A 21,884-nucleotide genomic window follows, 5' to 3' on the forward strand; every position below is an offset into this window, starting at 1 on the left:
AGTGAGGCTTTTAGGGACATTGTAACTCCCTCATCCCTGGGGTCCAGCAGCTGTTGCGCTGCAGAAGAGGGAAGTCTCACAGGCAATGGGCACTCAGTCTGGGGAAGGGGGTGATGGATCCCACAGGGGAGCCTTCCCCAGCAGATGGCGGATGAGAGCAGGGGTCCCACACAGGACCAGGCAGGCTGCAGTACTGAGAGATTTTGTAATTGGCTGTTTGGATCCCAAGATGTGCCACGCCAGGTACAGCCCTATGGATGCAATGCAGTCTCAGAGAGCGTGCAGCACGGGAGTTGTGGTCCTGAGTGCAACGCAAGGTGGATGTCCCAAAAGTGTCCCAAAATGTGCACAGGGGAGGTTAGCAATTGTCCAAAGTGATCCCAGCACCACGCACAGAGGCAGGGAGAAACAGCCTCTGCGTCTGGGAGAAGAACGGTGGTGGGACAGAGAGGTTGGGTTTATTAGTACCTGCAGAAGCTGGGACCTGCACAAGCACAGAGATCTCCGTTTGACCCAGACAGAGCTGGGATGCTGACATGTGCAGTCACAACAGTGACGGATGGGGATGGGTTGGACTCAAATCTGAAGGGTATTTAACAGATAACAGAGGAGCACACAGCTCCCAGCTTAGTCCCTCAAGGTGGGGAACCCTTTGAAGTCCTAAAAAGTCAAAATCTTAAAAAAAAAAAAAAAAAGACTAGGACTGAAACTGCTAGCATTGCTACCAGGAATGAGGTAGAGAGGAGAAATAGATTGTGAAGGCTTTATTATTGGCCAAGCAGCAAAGCTGGTGGCCTGAGTATCTCATGTTCAGGGAAACCAGAGAAACTGTATGGGTAGAAATAGCAGGCAGCATCCACCGAGAGCTTGTTAAAAGGAGGTTAAAAGGAGCAGGCAAAAGGGTAAAGTGTAGGGAGGCATTTACAGACACTGTGGTGAAGGTCTGGAATAAATATAATCAGCTTAACCACAGCCAGATGGTCTAAGAGGGTCAGAAGAGCCAGTAGGGACATCAAACAGGAGAGGAGACTATTGGATGCCATTCAAAAGGTGGAAATCACCTTCAAAGAACAAGAAAAATAGAAAGCATTATGAATTTCAGCAAGTGGAATGTAAAAAAAAATAAATCACAAAAAGCAGGCCAAAAATAATTTTACCAAGTAATTTGAGAAAGACAAAAACCAATATTAAATCCTTATTCACAGCCATCAGAAGTGGAAATTCTGCCAGAGCATCTGTAGGCTCTGTAGAAGATGCACCAGGGACGCTGAGGGCAGGGAGGAGCACTGAATGAATCCACCGTTGTGCTGGCGGTGGGGAGCCTGCCGTGCCACAGGAGCAGCAGTGCAGTGGGATTCCACCTCTGAGCCCTTGTGGGGCTGGTGGCAGGAATGAAAATTGAGAAGTCAATGCAAAGAAGTCACGGACCTCATCCATCAGATGAGCGGTTCCAGACCTCTGGCTCCAGAGACCATCGCTCAGGACCCCTCACCAAACTCCACTAGGACACTTCTGATCCTCTGACAGCAGGCTGTGACCGGTTACTTGCCCGCCAAGGGAATGGAGACAGCACAGGTAGCATCTGGTTTTGAAAGGCTCTGTCACTCATCTAAGGATCCTCAGCATTAGAAATCTCATTTCTGCACCTAGTGAAGAGGTAGAAGTTGTAATAAACATGGAATTTATGGGAACTTGTGGATAAGTGCAATGACTTGAGGAAGAGTCACAGCTTTTTAGAGGAAAGTTGTGTCTCAGAAACATGTTACAGTTGTTGGAAGAAGAGGCAGTGTATGTGGACAACAGTGATCTGATCAATAGAACGTAACCCAAAAAAGCTTTTAAGATCTATCGGAGTTTTCAAAGACACTGAGCTGTAACAGATCAAATAGCTTGCAAACCTGGGAAGCAAAGATAAGACTAATTGGTAAATTTTCACAATGCAGAGAGATTGCCTATTGGAGACTACAAGCGTTTCTACTGGGGCTGGATTTTTCAGCACATACGTAACTGACGGAGAAGAGGCAGTATGTAGCATGGTGACAACATTCTCTAGTGGAGAAAATAGTTCAGAACAGTCATATCTAATGGTGGCTGGAGAAAGCTGCAGAAGGATTTCAGGCTGCAGAGTGAGTGGGTGATAAAATGGCAAATGAAATTCAACGTCGGTAAGGATAAAGTAAAGCACCTCTCTAACTGTAAGCAGTGGTGGACTCTTAAATTAGCCATTCCATTCAAGAGGCAGATCTGATGGTACTTGTAGGCAATTCTCTGAAACTATCAGCTGAAGGTTCAGGAGCAAGTAAAAAGTAAAAAGGCTTCAGAAATTGCAAGGAAAGGAATGGGCTTTCAGCAGAAAACATCACTTGCCATTGTGCAAAGCAAAGGGTGCTCACGGCTGTGCATGGTTGTGGTGCCTGGCTCAGAAAAGATGTAGAAGAACTGAAAAAGGTCACAGGGATGAGGATGCTGGGTCATCAGAGGTGGGAAGATCTGCAAGATCAGGACTGTCCATGTTAGAAAAGAGATGGATTGATAGGGGCACCAGGCAAAAGAACGGCCAGTTAGTTCATCTCAGGATGTCCTGAAACCAGAAGTCTAAATGGACTCAACAAGGAGTTAAAAGGGTGGAAGACACGGACTATTAAAACTCATGGTCCACACACTCCGTGTGTATAAAGAAAGGCCGACTCATGGGCACTCAGGACACTGAGGCTCCTGTTGCTGAGTGAGTCAGCACAGGACAAGACCTTTGGGCCCTCAGGGTGAGGCACATCTCCAGCTTGCCATAACCGTCTGTGCTGACCATGGAGGCCCATGCAAGAATCTTCAGAGAAAGTCTTTGCACTTTCCTTATTTGGCAGCAGATACATAAGAAATCCACTAAAAAAAGTCATCTTCTATCATTCTCTTCTTCCCTGTAGAAGATATGCAGCCTGCCCTCCACCTTGCCCAGGACACGAACAAGTAACAGTGCTGTGAAGGCTGTGGTCCTTCAGAGCTTCTCCCACCCTTCACTGCCTCACTGAAGAGAGGTGGATGCCTGGGACAACCATCAAGGCACTCCTCCATCTCCTGATTTGACTGCCTCTCCCTGCCAGCAAACTGCTCCCCCATCCCCCTTCCCAACACAGTAGTAGCAGAAGATAGCCTAGGATCTGTGTTCCTGAACCCCATCATCTCTGCTTCTGCGAGCTCAGCACATTTCCTAGAAGACAATTCCAAGGTCCACATTTTCCATCAGGAAGTGGATGAAATTCCTGTAGGCAGGCTCCATCCCAGACACCAAGTTGTGACCAGAGAGGACTGGATTAAAGCTAAAGGAATGGACTGCAGGGTGCTGGCACGTGAAACACGGATGCAGTCCAGCTAGCAGTATCTGCCGTGGTTCTTGCTTTGCAGGGGTGGGTGAAGGAGATGGTGCCATGCTGGTGGTCTTGCCAAGTTTCCCACGGGGTCACTGTCTCTTCTTCATCACAGCAGTTGAAGATTAGAGGAAGAGACTGAAATCTCTTGCTGTGGACCCACTGTACCCACTTCCCTCTGGAGCTGAGGCTCTTCACCAGGAGCCAGCATGGCCATCCCTTAATTCCGGGGACCGCCCAAACCCTCCTCAGTGCTGCTGTGTGAAGTTATCTACATTTAGCCCGTACCTGGGGCTAAACTATAGCAGTTATTCTACCACCCAATGACCCCTTCCCAACTGAGAAAGGGAGTAGGAGAAGAGATCCAAAGGTCAAAGCAAGGACAGATTTAGTGAAACAGCAAAACCAATAAAGTATATAAAGCTATACTCAGCCTGGAATGCCCAGCCCTCACAGTCCTCAGGAGCAGGAAGAACCCCAGCCAGAACTCCCCTCTCCTCAGCAAACCTTCCCCCTTTATAACGACCATGAAGTTATGGCAGTGGCTACACCTGCAGCTCACTCAGGTCAGCTGCCCTGGCTGACTCGAAACTGCTCACGTCCTGCCCGGCATGGCTGGGCTGGGATTCTGCCCCAGCCAACCCAGGACAGAGGCCAAGGTGGTGGCAGGAGGGAAATCCTGACAAAGGTGTTACTGAGATACAGCCCCACCTCGGAGCCTGAGGACCCCCAAGTGATGGCAACCTCCAGCATCACGATGGTATGATCGTCTGCAGTCTTGCTGTGAAAAATACTCATTCGGGAAGGCTGGATCTCCAGATCGCTGCGCACACCCCAAATGGCTCAGGACCAGATACAACGTGCCTGTTGTTTCCTGTTTCTTAGAATTTTCTGTCATCAAGAAAACATCCACAACTACCCCAGGAGCCATTATCGTCCCAGAGCTCAGCCAGCAGAGGTTGGAGGAAGAGGCAGCAGGAGGTACTGGTGCAGTTTTGCCACCTAGACTGCAGCCTGTTGGCTCGGTGCCGTGTTACGGGGTCAGATTTAAGGCTCTAATCTTATGACACTCTCCAAAGTCACTGAAGGGTCCAGGTGCCAAAACAAGCTCTCCTTTGGTGTCGCCAAGTACCGGGTACGTGAGAAGGTGACCTCCCATGACCAGAAAGGGCTGCGGGGACAGCTCGGGCAATGCATGGCCATAGGGTCAGGTGAAGCACGGCACTCCTGCTAGAAACATAGAGCTTGTGATTAGGAGCAGTGAAAGTGAAATATGGCCTGAAGGAGAACTAGCAGGCAGAGGAGAGCAGCTTTGTCAGAATCACTGGTTGCTTTGACTTTTAAGATGCGAAGACGTGTGACTCCCCGTGGGGATCTGGCCCTGTTTCTGTCTCCAACTGCTGCTGGAAGCTCTCTCTCCCCTGCAAGCGAGGCCAGCTGGGGAGGACTGCCACTAGTCACAGCTGTGACAGCCCCAATCGTGGCGCTGCTGCCGTATCGCGCCCACAGGGCATCGCTTCTCTGCTTCCTCCGCCTGTAAGACGGGGCCAGCCTTTGCTTGCCCTGTGCGTGTGGGTGCCCACGGGGCAGGATTTATTGATCTGGGCAGGATTTGCCCGGGTTGCTGTGAAATTAAGGAGGGACAACCCCCGAAAAGCCAATTTAGGAACTAGAAACACCTCTCTGCTCCCCAGCAAGCAGGCAGGCACAAAGAAAACCGAGCAGCCACGGCAGGAGGCTGGGTGTTCCCGCAAGCCCGTGACGAGGAGACCCCAGGGATGGAGTCCCTGTGTGCAAGAGCACCATGGCAGGGGCAGGCAGACGCGGGGTGTGAGGCATCTGCATCAAACCGCGCTGTGCCTCCCTCTGCTCGGCCGGGTGCCAAGAGCTCCTCTCCGCGCAGACATCACCCCATGTGGCCTCGGGAGGAACCAGGGCCAAGGGTGCGCTCGCAGGGAGGGGAAGTGCCAAGTGGAAGTGGGTCAGATCACAAGGTAACAGCTAAAGGAAAGCAGCCAAATCTTTTGGGGAGGTAGAATACCAGCTTCTTCTCCAAAAGAGGTGGTGGCATCCCAAATAATTAAATCCTCTGGAAAAGGTTGGGAAACCCTAGTTCAGAGAGAGCTGATTGTATTCCCTCTGCCTGGAAAGAAATTTTCTGCTGTATATCCATGCAATGAGATTCCTGCTGCTTTCTTCCTTAGACGGCCTTGCTCACAGTCTGTACAGCCGGTGCTGACGGGCTCTCGGCATTCCCTGCAGCACTAGGATGGAGCAAGGAACATGGAAGAGAAAATTGCAGCCTGCAGCTGGACTCCTCAGGCAATATTTCTGAGCTCTCCTTGCTGCAGCACTTCCTTCTACGCTGGAAGCTGCCTGGCAAACCCTGGGGCAAGAGCACCCTCTGGGGACCAGGAAAAGTGTAAGCAATGAGATTCTAGATTTCTCGAATCACTTATTTTCACGTTGCCTTTGCATTTTAAGTGCATTTCGTGATGGTGATTGGTGCTAGCTTGCTTGCCCAGAAGGAGGACCGTGCTGGAGAGGGTCACTACAGCACAAGCTGTCCGAACCTCTCCGGAGAGAGCAGAAGAGACCCTAGGGCGCGCATCAGCCATAGAGTTTGCAGAAAAAGCAAGGTATCACTTGACAAAAGTCACACTGCTTAGGGGTAATGAGAGGACATGGCACAAAAGGGACTTTTCGACCTGCTCTAGGTGAAATAGCTTTAGCAGGGGGGTTGGACTAGATGATCTCCTGAGGTCCCTTCCAGCCCCCACCGTTCTGTGATTCTGTGACTCACCGCAAGGACGGGATACCCGGCAGTATGTTCCTTCCCGTGGTGGAAGGGGAACGGGCTGGTGGGAACAAAGTGCAGGTGGGTGCTGCTGCCTCCCTGCTGCCTTCCACCATACCAGCAGGGCACGGCGGGTTACACATCCCTCAGGTCCCGGCGGGGAGGGCACTAGCAGAGGGTCACTTTAATCACACATCTCCAAACCCATCTTAAAGCAAGAGAGTTAGCCAAAAAAAAGATTTCCAAATGCAAGAAGAAATTCCCAAGTTTGACAGCTGAGAACATTTTATTTAAGTTATTATCTCCTACACTGAGTATAGGCTTCGATCTGAGCTGGCAGCTGCCTCCTCTTGCCTGTCATGCACCTCATGACTCACTGCAAAGGGGGCTGGAACAGGAGGTGGTAGGAGGCAGGGAGAGAAATACCGCTTTAAAAAGCAGACACGCAGACCCAGTAAAACCATAGTGTCAAAAAATCGCACACAAGCATAACAAGACAATAAAAGATTTGTTTTCACCCGTTTTTGTTTGCTAGCCTACCTTTCCCCGTTTACGAGGAAGGCAGATCTCACCTCACTGAGCCAAAGACACGCTAACATTCGCGTGCTGCTGCAGGCGTTTTTAGCACCCTAATGCCATGGTGGCTGGAAGCTGAGATGGATGGCATCTGCTGACGTGCTTCTTCCCTCAAAGAAGGGAATATATTGATCCTTTCAAGAAAAATGTAAAGCCATTATTTTGGGGGGAAATGCTGTTTTGCATCGGTAGGTTGACAGCCAATGATGTAACCAGTGTGACCGAAGGATTGACCCTGGCAGAGATGATAGATCCTGCTTGAAGACTTCTGCATTTTCTGAGCTGCGACGTTGAGCCCTGACATTCATCGATGCAAATGTTGGTCTGTTCACTTACCTGCTGAGAGGTCGTGCCAGAGCTCTTCTGATCCCTTCCCATGCTCCCTCACTCGGCTCAGACCTGAGTCCCTCCTTCACAAACGAGACCTTTCACGCACAGTCTTAAAATCCCTAAAGACACGAAATACTTCACATATATCACCTTTCCCGGGACACGTTAGTTGTCCATGAACCGTGCTAAGCCTGCAGCCTTTCTTTGTCAAGCCTGGCTGTGTGAAACCAGCAGCCGTTCGTGTGCTTCAGCTCTTGAGAAGACCAGGCGGTGTTTTGGGGGTGCTGTTAGAAAGCCAGGCACGGGAAGGCGGGGTCACGCAGACGGTTTTGAGGTCGGGTCGTTTCCCTCGCTCACCTTGGGCTTGAGGGCTTCCAGGTCACACCCTCCTGCCAGGGGAACGCCAGGGCACCAATGGACTCATCCTGCTTCCCCTCTCTGCAGGTGGAGGCTGTGGAAGTCGCCCTGCGGTCAGCAACGGTGCCCACCCGCAAACCATGACACTGGCTGCTACGGCAGTGAGGAGCAGCCCTGGCGATGCCAGAGGGGTGGACTGAAGGAGCCAGGAGGTCCTGCCACACGGAAATTTTACTGCACTTTGAAATCTCTTTCCAATTTCAAAATAGCAAAGGCAGGATGGTGCCTTCCCTCCGTGCTGTCATCTCTTGGAAGTCATCGTGGCCCTGGCTCAGGAGATGGACTCCCCACGGCGCTGCGGGATGCGCATTTCATGGACCACAAACCCAAAACCTCACTGCTGCCGAGATCAGTGAAAACGTTTTGACATTTCCTATGCTTACGCAAAACTGCTGTGTGCAAAGGCAGAAGTCTGCACGCAGGATTTCAACTTCTATTTACGCGTCGCTTTTGCCCTGCAGTCCCAAATGCCTGTCCTACAGGAAAGCTGAGCTTCAGTGGTGGAAACCTTCTAATGCATTAACCTCTGTGAGCACTTCAAAGCTTTGGAATAGACTTTTGCAATTGAGACAGTTGTTTGAATACAGATTTATTAGAATATTTAACAACTATTAAGCCTGAAAAGTAGAAGGTGGGAATTGGACTGTGCACATTAATATCTTGAGCAAGATCTTCTGCAAGTGAAAATTAGGCAGTTTGCCTGAAGTTAAGAATGTAAATTAATTTACAAAGCCATATAGGTCCACTGGGTTGCCCGTTTCACGTTTTATAGGAAGCACACTACAGATCTGGAATCTCCAGATTTTGCAAGGCACTGTTCTGATTATGAACATAATTAAAAGTATCTGAACAGATAAAGGCACAGTTGAGGAGTAGAGGGAATTTAGAGGAGGGAGAAGAAGTGGAAAATGCCTTATTTTCTTCAGTAGCTAGGATATGACCAACCTCAGCAAAGACACCCTAGGACACTAGGTTTGGCCATGACATGTTGTACCTTTTTCCATCTCTTTGCAGAGCCAGAATTAGCCTCAGGTCAGACAGAAAGGAAATGAAAATGCAACTAGCAGTAGGCGGCTGGTTTGATGAGGATGGCAGAAGCTTTGCAGTTCCCGTTGCACAGGCTGCCCCACGTTATGGCCCCCTTGACGTTCAGCCGTACAGAATAGCACGCCGAGTACCACCACCCGCCCCCGTTGCTGGAGGCACAGTTCCCGCTGGAAGTGTCCTGATCCAGATCTTTCGCGGAGAACTTCATGTTGTCGTGCATGGTGCTGGGACTCTTTGAGGCCATGGCATCCTCTGCTGTCCCTGAGTACGCTCCCAGCCTCAGTCGGTAGCCCTGGGACTCATCTTCCACGCTGAAGAGGTTGTAGTCTGCAAACTTGGCGTTGTTTGCGGCATCCCAGACGACAAACCTGACCTGGTAGACCTTCTGGTTGGAGATCTGATGGATGTACTCGGTGCCCAGCCAGTACTCGGTTTGCACGTTCCCAAAGCCGTACTTGTAGGTGCTCCAGGACTCGGCCCAGGTGATCTCCGTGCTCTGCTGGTTCCTCTGGATGACCGTCCAGCCCCCGTCCGTCACGTTCATTTCGCAGTACACCACGATGAGGTGCAGACCCATGGGTTGGATGACGTAGACGCCGCTGGGGCTGCCAGCGGAGATCTCGCTGCAGTCCTTGGGCCAACCTGGGGCAGGAGAGAACATGGAGGACCAACAGCCACAGCAACACCCCAATTGCTCGTCTGGCCCTGTGAGAGGGATTTCTAGAAACTAGGCATATGTGGGATTTTGCCAGGGTAGCAAAAAGTCTGCCGTTGTGTTTCTTTCTCTAAGCGTGAAAGTAGAAACCCTCTGTAAGGGGAATACAGTGGTTAAGAGACTATGCCTGTATTTTGAAGCTATAAGCATAGAATTTGCTTCTCCATCTGGCCCAGGCTCCTGTTTCCTCAGCCTTTCCCAATGTTCAGATGTTTCTCCTCCCTCATAACGATATAGGGGTCCAAGCTTGGCTTGACGAGGGCTCTTCTTACAGAGCTAAGCAGAAGCTTAAACGATCCAGTGAGCTGTTCCTGCAACCCTGGCATACACTGCATCCCTGGGGTTGGGAAGGAGAAAACCTCATTCCCCTGGCATTGGACCCCACGGGCAGCTGTGAAACCCCAGCCAGCGTTGCTCGGGAGGCACATCCCCTGCTGGCCCCGTGCAGAGCTTCACAGCAGAGGAGGGGACTCGTGGCACGTGAGTAACGGTTGCAAAGTCCCTTGGGCTCTTGCAAGGCACGGTTCAGTGCGAAGCTATCACGAGTAACGAGCGACGTCTGAGCGGCCTTGGCATGGGCTGTGGAGGAGCACATTGAGTCTTGCCCCCGGCTGCTGAGCCAGGTTATCCCCAGGGCTGTTGCCCACCCACTGCTGTCGGACCTTCCTCGCCTACACCTCTCCCTCTTCCCTGCGGGGTGGCGGGGGCACTTACTGCGGTGCTCTGGCTGCTGAGGGTCACTGGCTCTGATCTGCCGTGCGTCCTCTCCGTCTTCATGGGCATCGGGAAAAACAGAAAGAGTGAGATGAGCAGCCCCGTGCCACAGCACAGAGGTAACTCCAGCCTCCACAGGCTGTTGTTTCCAGCACTGACTTTTTGGTAGGGCACTTCAGCAATGCCACTGGGTTCGTTTTAATTTCTGTACGGTAGTTTTTGGTTGTAAACTCTTTAAAGGAGTTAAACTAGGAAGGGTAACACTGCAATGTCGTTGAGCAGCTGCCTATTTGGTCCACTGCGCATTAGGGGTTTACAGCGCTGCATGGAGCGGACTGCACATCCAAGTAGTAGTGCTGAGTACAAAGAGATACTGCTAGAGAAGAAGGATCAAGAAAGGAACAGACTGTGTGTGGTTTAAGACCAAGATTAAACTGTTGAGTGATGTGCTGTAAACCTGCATTGCTTTTCAGTGGTGGCTGAAGGGATTCCTGTGTTCATCCAGTTCATAAAAAGCTCCAGAAACGTTTGGAGAGAAAAGGACCTCAAAGCATGTAAGATAGCAATGCTCTCTCTTTAAAGGGAAGGCACAGCACCCATCTTTGTAAGACAGCATTCCCCGAGAGCCTCCGGCGGTGCGAGCTCTGTCAGTGGTGTGGCAAGTTTTTTGTATCATTTAGCCAGGCGCAAGCTTCAGAAAGCATTTTGCTTGGTCGCTTATACAAAATTTCTGTGAAGTCTCAGGGCTACAGGTAGACTATAAACAGCAAAAGATCTTCCTTTGAATATCTACAGCTCTCTAGAAGAAGCTGCTACATACAGTCTTGCCAATAACAAAGAACTACCAAATCTTACGATGGCTGGTTAAGATCTGAATTTGGAGGAAGACTTGATCAGATTCCTTTTATTTCTGAGCGTGACTGCCCCTCCCCAAGATTATTTTCCACATCCCCCTCTCTGTGAAGAGAGGAAATGGTTACTAATGTTTGGATGGACAGGGTTTAGGGATGTAAGAGAGAAAACACATACCAGGATGGGGCTCATCTGCGTGGAGATTAGTGATTTCATTCAACTTCGCATGCAGTCTTCCCAGGTTTTCAATGTGCAGAGCAAGAAGAGGGGCTAGCAGGGTCAGCACGGAGGCAAAGAACAGAAGATTGGGGTGACGAGCAGCTGGAGAAATAAGACACATGGTGAATCTGGAAATGCAAACCCTCTGGAAGAGAATTGGCTAACTGAATTCAGCAGAAGTTAAAACAAACTTCCAGAGCAGACAAATCCACAACATTAGTTATGCTTTTGCTTTGTTGAGCAGCAGAAGTATAAAGAACAATTTCCCAAAATAAGTATTTCGCAAAGGGGTACATCCCCAGAGAGAAACAATTTCTTTGTCTACAACCTACAGGTCTAAATTTGCAGCTTCCAAGAGCAGTGTCATCCTCTTTGGCCGTGGTCTGAGCTAAAGCAACAGGCTCTGGGCCCCAAAATCAAGATGTTAAGCCAGGATCAGTGTGCATGTCTTGAGAAGAACATCTACTAATGCAGGATGGCACGCTGATTCATAGGTACTGCTCTTACCTGAAGAGACTCAGGAGCTACTACAGCAGTGATAAACAAGGTGCAGGGACCTGAGATCTTGGAAAGAAGGAGCTGTTGTGGTCACAATGGTTACCCTGAGAGTCAGGGGCTTCATTTAATTGTCCCAGAACTGCTCCCTCCCACCAGGGCATCGTGCAGAGACTGGAGGCTGCCCACTGCCCGAAAACACCAGGAGGAGAGCATCCTGCAGGGAGCCAGCAGCGCTGACCCGGCATCGGACCCCTGCTACGTGTCACGAATAGGGCTCCTGCAGGGACATGCCGGGTCAGTGCATCCCAGCTGAGATCTGGGCCAGGACATTCTGTGCTTTAAGGGATGGTTTCTGCCAGCAGCTGAAAACCTGAGCAGTTTGACTCCTCCGGACCGTAACAGATCAGGACATTCCCCAACAGTTTGCTCATGACCAGCTCCATAGATTTCTGTCTACAGCTTGTCCACCCAGCTTCAGTACCCTGGAGGACTTAATGAGCTTCCATTCCAAATTTTTGTGTGTGTGTGTGTGTTCTTTGGGCTCTGGGACAAATATAAGTTAAATAAATGTTGCCTTTACAACACCACCCAGAGCAGGATGGTTGTGCCTGCGGTCGGGAACGGAGGAGAGCGCGAGGAACAGGAAGGTGACAGATACCTGGGGTGGTACAGCAGGAATAGGGTCATCCCACCATCCCAAAGCCAGAAATGGTCAGCGGGAAAAGCAGAGCTGCAGGCAGGCAGAGAAGGCAGGGATGCCCAGCCATGGGCAGCAGTGCCATCTCCTCTCTCCTCTCCTCTCCTCTCCTCTCCTCTCCTCTCCTCTCCTCTCCTCTCCTCTCCTCTCCTCTCCTCTCCTCTCCTCTCCTCTCCTCTCCTCTCCTCTCCTCTCCTCTCCTCTCCTCTCCTCTCCTCTCCTCTCCTCTCCTCTCCTCTCCTCTCCTCTCCTCTCCTCTCCTCTCCTCTCCTCTCCTCCCACCCCGCCCCATCCCACACTCACCCATGCCGTCTCTGCGGGGACCCTGCGGAGCGGGACACAGCAGGTTTGGCCTGGTGGCAGGGCGGCCAACCCTGCTCTTATATAGGGCTCGGCAGGTGAGGTGGGGCCAGCTGACCCAAACTACAACACTCATCCTCCGGTTGTCATCGGGGCTGGAAATTTATGGTTTGTTTGCCCTCTGCTCAGGCACCAGCTGTTGCTCTTCTGTGATACCTCAGCAAACAGCACCTGATGTTCGTGCAGAATTCCACCAGACTGACAAATGCCCTCGATAAGGATTCTTCTTGAGGTTGGTACTGCTTAGGAGATTCGATGCCAAGCCCTGTGGGGACATCCTGAGACCTGGGCTGTGCTGGAGATCTCTGTTAGACACCCTTGAGGGTGTGCCTACCCTAGTATGGTGCATCAGCCGAGGGGGAGCCACGCTCTCTGACACTGCACCCTGGTTCTCATGCACACCAGGGCAGTAAAGGGACCTCAAAGCAATGCAACTGCTTGGCTAGGTACCAGCCCTCCAGCAGTGAACCCATCCTGTGGGGCAGCCACTCGTGTGGAGGTGCTGCTGCTGGTTGGGGCAGGTCCCGCAGCCCTCACGAGGGGTCCGGGGCTGGCGCTGAAGCCGAGGGTCTGCTGGAAGGTTTAGCTCTGACTTCACAGCTCTGGGTCACGTGGGGAGTGGCTCTCCTCATCACAGAGCTGGCTGCAGACTCAATTAACGAGGTGGCTGTGGGTTAAGTGGAATAAATTCTTAACAGTCAGCCTTGCAAATGGCACAGGAATGGGAGGGGAGCGCTGAGGAGGGCAGTGGCATAGCCCAGGGATGCTGGCTGATAGCTCAGGGACACCGGTCTAGGACTGCGGTGAGGTATTCATTGCTGGTTTGATCCCAGCAGCTGCTCTCCCTGCACCAGCCCCAGGATGCTCCGCCGCACCTCCAGGGACCTGCACGGGCTGTGCTGCCACAAGGCTGGTGCTGGCTGCTCGGCCCCACGCTGCCATCATCCCCAGGGCCTGCATCCCCGGGTGGCATTGCCACCTCTGCTGTCCTCCAGGAGACCGGCAGGTGGGGGTGAAGGTCCCAGCGCCAGCACACCCTGCCACGGTGCCAGCGCCTCGCTGCACCTTGCCCAGCCCTTGCGCTGGGTTACTCCAAGACGAAACAACTCTCCTTTCAGTACAGCAAGGGGGACATTTTTCACCAAAGGACGCGTCTTCCCCTGCCCTACACCAGCCCCTTGTAAAATTACCAGCTCCAAATTTAACGTGTATTCACAGAAAAAAGGATTCTTGCCAACTCCACGTTGCAGTAATATCTGTCGTGCTGTTGGACAGCAATGAGTATCTTAGACCTGATCCAAGACTGCTCCTCAGCCGTTTCCTTTTAATGAAGCACCTTTCTTTTTCCAAGAGCTTCCCAAATTCCCTTGGTAGATACCCCTGGGGCTGTAGCGTTTGTCTTGGATAGATTCCTGGCAGCCAAATTTCAACAAGACGAACAGGGTCTTCCCAGCCCTTTCAGCCAGCCCCTGCAAGCCGGGCAGGAGCAGGGCTGGCTCCTCACACCCCACCAGGGCATCAAGCACCAGAGCCGAGGTGCCAGCTGTGGCTGACATCCCAGTCTGTCACTGCCTGTGAGCACTGGAGTGGCCCTGCCTGCTCTGACCCTTCGGGGCCTCCTGCCACCCTCCCTTGATGGCTGTAAAAGAGGTCCCTGCGGCGGGGACCCCGTGGTGAGCCCTCCCCGCTCTGCCGGCCCTTGGAGGAGCGGCGATGGGGCACGGGCAACCTTGGAGCAGCGAGCCCAGCTGAGGCACGCAGAGGTGGCAAGTGGGGCTGATATTATGGAGCAAAGGAGAAGAGGCAGAGGAGGGGACCAAGCCTCCCGTGCAGTTGCAGACAGGCATCCGCCCCCTCGCTTCTCCCCTGCCCTCACTCCCCCGGGGGAACCTGCTGCCGATGGGAGCATCACCTTCTAGAAGACAGGGTGTACTGTCAGACATAGACCCACCGCTGGTGACACACGGGAGCACCGACTGGCCCAACAGGACTGCCACAACACGGGTCCGGCAGGTGGTGGGTGAGGACCTGCTGCTGCCTCCCAAGGCACTGTCTGAAAGGAGGGATTGAGAGAAGAAGGGGAACAGGGAGGGGACTGCAACCCAGCCCTGAAGGTTTGCCGAAACACCCTGCGGTAACGCGTGAAACCAGTTACACCTCCCCTGACAGATGTGGTCCCAACAGCTGTCCCCGCTGCTTGATGAGCTGCCCACGAGGGTCTTCGAGATGCACTCCTGGACAGCACCCAGGCTGCTGGGGCGATGCCCACCCCACACGCAGTGGGGAAGAGCAGGAGGTCAGCAGAGCCTTCCTGAGCCTGTTTTTTCTCACCAAGACATATGGGCTAAGGAAGGGAAGCGTAGGGGAAGGGGTACTGCATAGACACACCCCCCCAGCCTATTTTGGCTCAGAGTGGCTGTAAGTATCTAGGGGTCAGGGATGGCCCCCAGGAAAGGCTGCTGCCTTCAGCCCTCGGGTCCAGGGCAAAAAAAAAAGTGTTTGCCGTCCAGCTCTGGGGCTGATTTCTTGCCAGGTCTCTGCAGGGAAGGAGGCCAAGACCTTCAGCCATCGCGGGAGTGTCGTGACATGCTGGGAGCTGGTAAGCATTGACAAAACATTGCCCATAGGTTTTACCTTCTTTGATCTCTGGATGATACAAATCTCCCCTGCATCCTTCGCGGTCACACTCCTCCTCTTCTGTTTGCCTTTCCCCTCTCCTTCAGCTCCTTTATTGCCCTGCAGCAGTTGGTAGATTCCCAGAAAGAATTAACTCCTGGGCAGGTCCAGTATATTGCAATTGATAAACGCCCCACATCTGGGAAGTTTGGAGCATTCTATTTTTTTTTCTCAGAAAAAAAAAACAACTCTAGGGTGTCTTCCCGTAATCTTAAGCAAAGAGAAGCCACCAGGTGGGCACGCAATGATTAACTTTGTCCGTGCAAACAAAGGAGCTGCGATCCTCACCCAGAGGAGGTGTGTACAGGGAGAGGCCCAGGTATAAAGGGACGGAGGCCAGCATGGAGTTGAGAGCAGCAGGACTGACTGCTCAAGCTCCTGGCATCCGCTCAGCAGCACCGCAGCGATGGGTGAGTTCTGCTCTTCCTCACGGCTCCTTTTCTGCAGCACTTGGCAGCTCTGGGGGATGCAAGTAGCAAACCCAGCTAAGGGACAGCAGTGGGGGACCGCGGGAGCAGGAGCTGATGAGAATGTCCAGCGTCTGTCCCACTCCTCCCCCTTTCCACCCAGCCATTTCTTTGCAGTTCTCTGCTGCTGCTGCCACTGGGTTGTTTCCTGCATCCCTGTGAACTGTGTGCTCTGCACCTGGAGCACCAGGGTTTATACACCAAACTCAGCTGCAGTGCTTTGAACGAGCTGCTCTGAACGCCCTTAACACAAATTTACTTCTTTCCCATAAAAATATCCTTTTGTCTCTAGATCTGTAGAAAAAAAAAAAAAAACAAAACCAAAACCCCCCGACATTTAGGAGAAACATGAGAAAATGTGACTGCAGGTTGCTGCGTGGTGCAGGGAAGGGGCTGACCAGGAGGGTGACAAAGCCATTTCTCACCTTGCTTCACCCCTGCAGCGCCAGAGCCTGCACCGAAGCTGCGGCTCCCACCACCCCGGGAGCCCCCTGCTCCTGCCTGCACCTCATGGCTCTGCCTTCCCTGGTCCCCCTGGGGGCTGGGGGGGCTGCCCAGGGATCCTGATGGCGATGGGCACTTTCCTCCCCAGGGCTCCAGGCTGGGACACGCTGGCTGCACAAGGACCTTGTCCTCTTGCCCGCCCTGGTGGGGATGCTTCTCCTCTGTCTGAACCTGGCACACGCGGCCAGCTCGCAGGGAGGTGAGTACGGGTGCCGGGGGCACAGTCGACGAGCTGCCAAGTTGGGGTGCAGCCATGCTCCCCATCGCTGAGCGCAGCCAGGCTGCGAGGCGCTGGGTGCAAGTGTCCCCATGCCGGCAGCCACAGGGAGGCAGCGGGTCTCTGCATTCACACCTGAGCCGCAAAGCGGGGCAATTCTGGCCTCTCATCACCAGCAGATAAGAGGCGTCCCCGACACGTTCCACTGGTTGCAGAGTGCCCAGTGAGATCCAGCATCAGCAGCATCACTACAGCTGCCCCGCAGTAACCTGCCAGCACATCCTCCGGTGCAGGTCCCTCATTTCTTGCTTGATCTGCTGCCGCAGGGTTCCTCGCAGACTGCAGCCACCTTCACCAGACCAGCCCCAGCGGGGTGTACGTCATCCAGCCGGCAGGATCACCCCCGCGGGTGGTGTGGTGCGACATGGACACCGAAGGCAAGGGCTGGACTGTTGTCCAGAGAAACACTTACACCACCGAAATCACATGGAAGGAGTCCTGGACCACCTACAAGTACGGCTTCGGGGACGTGCAGGGCGATCACTGGCTGGGCACCGAGTACCTGCACCTGCTGACGCAGCAGGGCATCTACAAGGTCCGCTTCATCGTGCGGAATAAAGCCAACGTCACCCATTACGCCGAGTACGACATCTTCAGCGTGGAGAGCGAGGCTAGTGGGTACCCGCTGAGGCTGGGCCGGTTCCTGGGCAGCGGGACGGACTATCTGACCAGCTATCACTCCAGGTACGGGGGCATCCACGACAACATGAAGTTCAGCACAGCTGACAAGGACCAGGACCAGCACAGCGGGAACTGCGCCAACAGCTACGGGGGCTGGTGGTACGACAAGTGCCAGAACGTCCTGCTCAACGGCAAGAAGTACATCTTCTGGCCAGAAATCTGCTCAAGCGGCGACTGCGCATCCTCCCTCATCCTGGTCAAACCCACAGATGTGTGCTGACCGTGCCGCAGCGCCCAGCCTCCCGGGGGTTTGTGGGAGTGCCGCCGTCCCCAGCTCAGCGCCCCGTTCCCCTGCCTGCCCGCAGCCCCGTGCCAGTCCCAGTGCGCGCCCGCAGCTCCCGCACCGTCACCAGCTGAAGCCCAGCGGCTCTGGGGCTCAGGAGCCATCACCTGGAGCCCTGGGCACGCGGGCAGCTTCGCCCAGTGCCGGGGTGCTGGCTGGCACTGGGACGCAGGCACTGGTTTGGGGTGGGTGCGCCCACTCCTGTGCTGGGGAGGGGGAGACAGTGCAAGTCCCCTTCCCCGTGCGATCGGTGTATCCCTGCTTTGCTCAGGCCCTGCTCCCTCCCCGGGCCCCGTACGCCTCACAGCTCTGCTACCCGTGGTGGGAGAGATCAGCTGCAATAAACCCTGGAGCCAGACTTTGCTGCCTTGTGTCTGCCTTCCACACACACACATACACAGAGTCAAGGTCCTGGGGGTGGTGGAAGATGCTGGGGGGCGCCGTGTTGACGGGTTGGGGGGTGTCTCATTTGCTACATCCCCTGAGACTCACCCACTCCTTGCTCCGCTCCACGCCATGGCTGGGGGAGCTGGAATCCCAGCCCCATCTTGCAGCAAGGGCTGGGGGGGGTGTGTGTCAGGGTGAACCTGAGGGGTGTCAAGTCACCAGGAGGGGGGGTTCATGCCATGGGGGATCTATCCCTGGGGTGATCCCTGGGGTCCCTTGGCAGCCCAGGGCTGGGTGTTGGGGGGTGATGCTTCAAGGCCCCAGGTTGGTGGGGGGGCCCCGGGGTGAGCGGGGTCTTGGGGCAGCCCCGTGGTGCTCAGCCTGGGCTGGGTGGGTCCTGGCAGGTCCCAGCCACCCTATGTCACCTGTTCCAGTATGAGAAAGCACTGGCCATGAGTGACCCAGGCCTGTGTTTTGCCCGGAGGTCAGGGAGTACCCAGGGCTCGGGGACGGCACCTCCTCCCCAGGGAGCTGGATCCACGCTGGCACAACCCGTCCCACGGCAATGGTGTGAGTGTGCTGCGGTGGGACTGTGCTGGGACGGGCATGTGGGACCATGCTGGGACAGGCATGTGAGACTGGGCACCAGTGGCAGTGCTGGGTGATGCCCTGTGCAGGAGCCCAGCCTGCCCCGCCAGTGGCCGGGGTGGTGCCCAGCAGGCACTGAACTGCCCCTTGGGGCCGGCCGTGCTGTGCCAAGGACCCAGAGCTATCCGTCCTTCCTCAAAGCTTCTCCAGCATCAAAACCTCGCAGTTTCTTTATTTAAATGCAGCTGTGTCTTATTAAAATTAATTCCCTACTTGATATTTTCCCTGCAGTCCCTCAGATTTTTTTCAGAAGAAACCAGGCACTGTCCTAGAGCGGCTGCTCACTGCATGAGTCCATGAGTCCAAACACGCTGGAGACATGGAGCAGGTATTTGCCGGTTGTAGGTGTCGTTTTTAGACACAGGATTTTACCAGAGGTTTTAACAAGCGCTGCACTGAGAGTCAGAATGAGTGAGCACCTCTCCAGGTTAAGGCCACATCTTCAGCAAGTGGGGTTAATTCAGATTTACTAGGAAATAAGGAGCCTTTATCCTTCCCACACCCCAACTAATGAGGGCATGACAGAAACCCTGAAAAGAAAGGGACTAATTATTTATAAGGACATTTTCCAGGCATTGTGTTTCTAAAGCACATTTTATTCTCCAGAGAAGGTATGTTTCAGAAGTACAGAGTTTGCAATGTTTTATTCTGATTATAAAGCAACTAAAATAAAAACAGCTCAAAGGGGAAGAACCCAGCAAGGGAAGCAGAAGAGATCTGCAAAAGAGGTGAAAGAAAAATCGCTTGGCAGACCAGGGTGCGCCCTGCTGCCTCCCGCTCCGCTCCCCCCCAGCAAAGAGGGAAGCCCCACGCCCGCTGCAGAGAGGCAGCGACGGAGCCCTAGCAGTAGGTAATGGGTTTGATGAGGATGGCAGAAGCTTTGCAGTTCCCGTTGCACAGGCTGCCCCACGTTATGGCCCCCTTGACGTTCAGCCGTACAGAATAGCACCCCGAGTACCACCACCCGCCCCCGTTGCTGGAGGCACAGTTCCCGCTGGAAGTGTCCTGATCCAGATCTTTCGCGGAGAACTTCATGTTGTCATGCGTGGTGCTGGGACTCTTTGAGGCCATGGCATCCTCTGCTGTCCCTGAGTACGCTCCCAGCCTCAGCCGGTAGCCCTGGGACTCATCTTCCACGTTGAAGATGTTGTAGTCTGCAAACTTGGCGTTGTTTGCGGCATCCCAGATGACAAACCTGACCTGGTAGACCTTCTGGTTGGAGATCTGATGGATGTACTCGGTGCCCAGCCAGTACTCAGTGTGCACGTTCCCAAAGCCGTACTTGTAGGTGCTCCAGGACTCGGCCCAGGTGATCTCCGTGCTCTGCTGGTTCCTCTGGATGACCGTCCAGCCCCCGTCCGTCACGTTCATTTCGCAGTACACCACGATGGGGTGCAGTCCCGTGGGCTGGATGACGTAGACGCCGCTGGGGCTGCCAGCGGGGATCTCGCTGCAGTCCTTGGGCCAACCTGGGGCAGGAGAGAGGGTGGTTTGACAAAAGCCTGTGCCACGAGACCAAGGCGCAGCCCGTGATCTTTCTGTGGCTGGTTCTGCAAGACAAAAAACGTTAACGAGACCTGAACGGCCTGAGGAGCACGGATCGTGCAAACACCATCCTCACCTGAGCACACAACGCCGGCGTCCTCGCTGTGCCTGCAGTTGTGCTCTCCCCAAGCCCGCGACGAGCACTCCCTGAGGAGCGTCTCGTCCCCGTTGCAGTTAACGTCATCCAGCCAGATATTCCCAGATCCACTCCCGAAATAAGCATTGCTTGGGGCTGACACTGCCTCCCCGCAGCCGAGCTGCCTACACACCACAGAGGCATCTCTCATGTCCCAGCTGTCATCACACACCGTTCCCCACTCATTGCGGTACCAAACCTCCACCCGTCCGGAGCACTTGCTGGAGCCGTTCACCAGCCGGAGCTGACCTGGAACAAAGAAAACAACAGTAGGGACAAGACTTGGAAATGGCGGCGGGAACATCAGCAAAGAAAGCTGGAGGACAGATCAGGAGGTGCTTTCTGGCTCAAGAAGTGGCACCCAGGCAGTAAGATGTAGGGCCTTCACACCTCTGGTTGTGCTCCCAGCTGGAAAAGGAGTCTTTGTCTTCTGAAGTCTCCTTTTCCAGCTGTTTTTGGTGTGTTGTGGCCTCAGAGACTGGGCACGGGTTTGCCAAGTGTTCCCTCAGCCAAGTGGACATCAGCCATCCCCTCCCGCCACTGCAGGAGCTGTGCTTCACCCTCCTGGGGCTGTGAGTACCCTGGGAGTGAGGCTGAGGGTGAGGTAGGGAATGGTGCAGTCTGGTGAAGTACCCTCAGACAAGGGTATTTCACAGGAGAAGACCACTTTCCTAGTTCTTAGCCATGGGACAAGCGAAATAGCTGGAGATGCTGGTGGCAGGAGAACCCTTCCTTTCTTCTGCATCCTTCCCGCTGACTGTCCCTACCGACCTCCAGTGGGGCAGGGGATGTGTGAGGGGGGACAGCCTTGGCTTCAGGAGGGGATCAGAGCAAACCCTCTGGGCTTCTCCACACCTACACATGAGCAGAAAGGCCCGTGCCTACAAGGTCCCGTATCCGCACCCACCAGACATCGAGGAGGGGCAGGTGACTCATGCTGGGGCATGTGTCTCTCTTGAGGGATGCTGGGGCTCTGCTGACAGCTTTTGGGGAGCACTGGGTTGGAAGACAGCCTGCTTTGAAGTGATCCTAGCCGTGTCCTTCTGGCAGAGATGGAGACCTTCCATGTACCTACCATCCGCTAACGTGTTCAGAGCAGACACAGTGTTATTCAAGACAGATTGATTGGAGAGGGAGAGGCTTCGGGTGCTCCTGGTGAGATGTGGGGCAGGCAGGGACAACATACAGGCAAGGAGAAGGAGGGGAGCGCACCGGACAGCTGGAGGAGGAAAGGACGAGAGTCAAACAGAGCATCCCACTGTCAGAGTAAAACACGCAATGGGGAGCCAGCTGCAGCGAGGTGAAACAGCTGTAAGTCACCCCAAACCTGCAAGGGCAGCGCGGGGTGGCCTTTCAGACATGAACCTTGTAGCCAGATGCCTTCTTGTCCCCAGGCTTCAGGCCAGAGCCCAAGGTGCCCAGGAAATTTGGGGAGCAAAATCAAGCAATCCCAAGAGAGTCCTTTGCAGACCAGAAGAAACCTGACCAAAGTGTTTTATCTTTAAGCACAAACTTTAACAGAAACCTCGCGGAAATATTTTCTGCCCCTCTAGGTCACTAAACAGCTAGATGGTTTTTCTTCAGACCTTCCACTACACTCTGGAAAACTCAAATAAAAAAATCCAAGTTGTACTCAAAAATACTGATGATGTTCAATTTAATTATAATAATAGTTATCCCAAGGTTAAAACCTCAA

The 21,884-nt window shown here is 53.7% G+C and overlaps 2 protein-coding genes and 1 pseudogene across 2 annotated transcripts; 1 reads left to right on the plus strand and 2 right to left on the minus strand.

Moving 5' to 3' along the window:
• Positions 1–8,542: 8,542 nt before the first annotated feature.
• LOC104345153 (fibrinogen-like protein 1-like protein pseudogene) lies at positions 8,543–13,544 on the minus strand (annotated as a pseudogene).
• A 2,780-nt stretch (positions 13,545–16,324) lies between these two features.
• Positions 16,325–17,409, plus strand: LOC104342107 (fibrinogen-like protein 1-like protein). Its single transcript, XM_086475391.1, is given in 2 exon segments — positions 16,325–16,400; positions 16,736–17,409. Coding segments are annotated over 2 exon segments (693 nt in total). The 5' UTR covers positions 16,325–16,381.
• A 1,938-nt stretch (positions 17,410–19,347) lies between these two features.
• LOC104341904 (fibrinogen-like protein 1-like protein) lies at positions 19,348–21,372 on the minus strand. The gene is made up of 3 exons (XM_086475113.1): positions 21,264–21,372; positions 20,129–20,437; positions 19,348–20,057 (listed from the first exon to the last, which is right to left on the minus strand). The coding sequence occupies exons 1-3, from the start codon at positions 21,370–21,372 to the stop codon at positions 19,348–19,350; spliced, it is 1,128 nt and encodes a 375-aa protein (XP_086331239.1).
• Between the last annotated feature and the right edge of the window lie 512 nt (positions 21,373–21,884).

The sequence above is a fragment of the Leptosomus discolor genome, chromosome 18 (assembly GCF_034619465.1).
Source record: "Leptosomus discolor isolate bLepDis1 chromosome 18, bLepDis1.hap2, whole genome shotgun sequence".
NCBI lineage: Eukaryota > Metazoa > Chordata > Aves > Leptosomiformes > Leptosomidae > Leptosomus > Leptosomus discolor.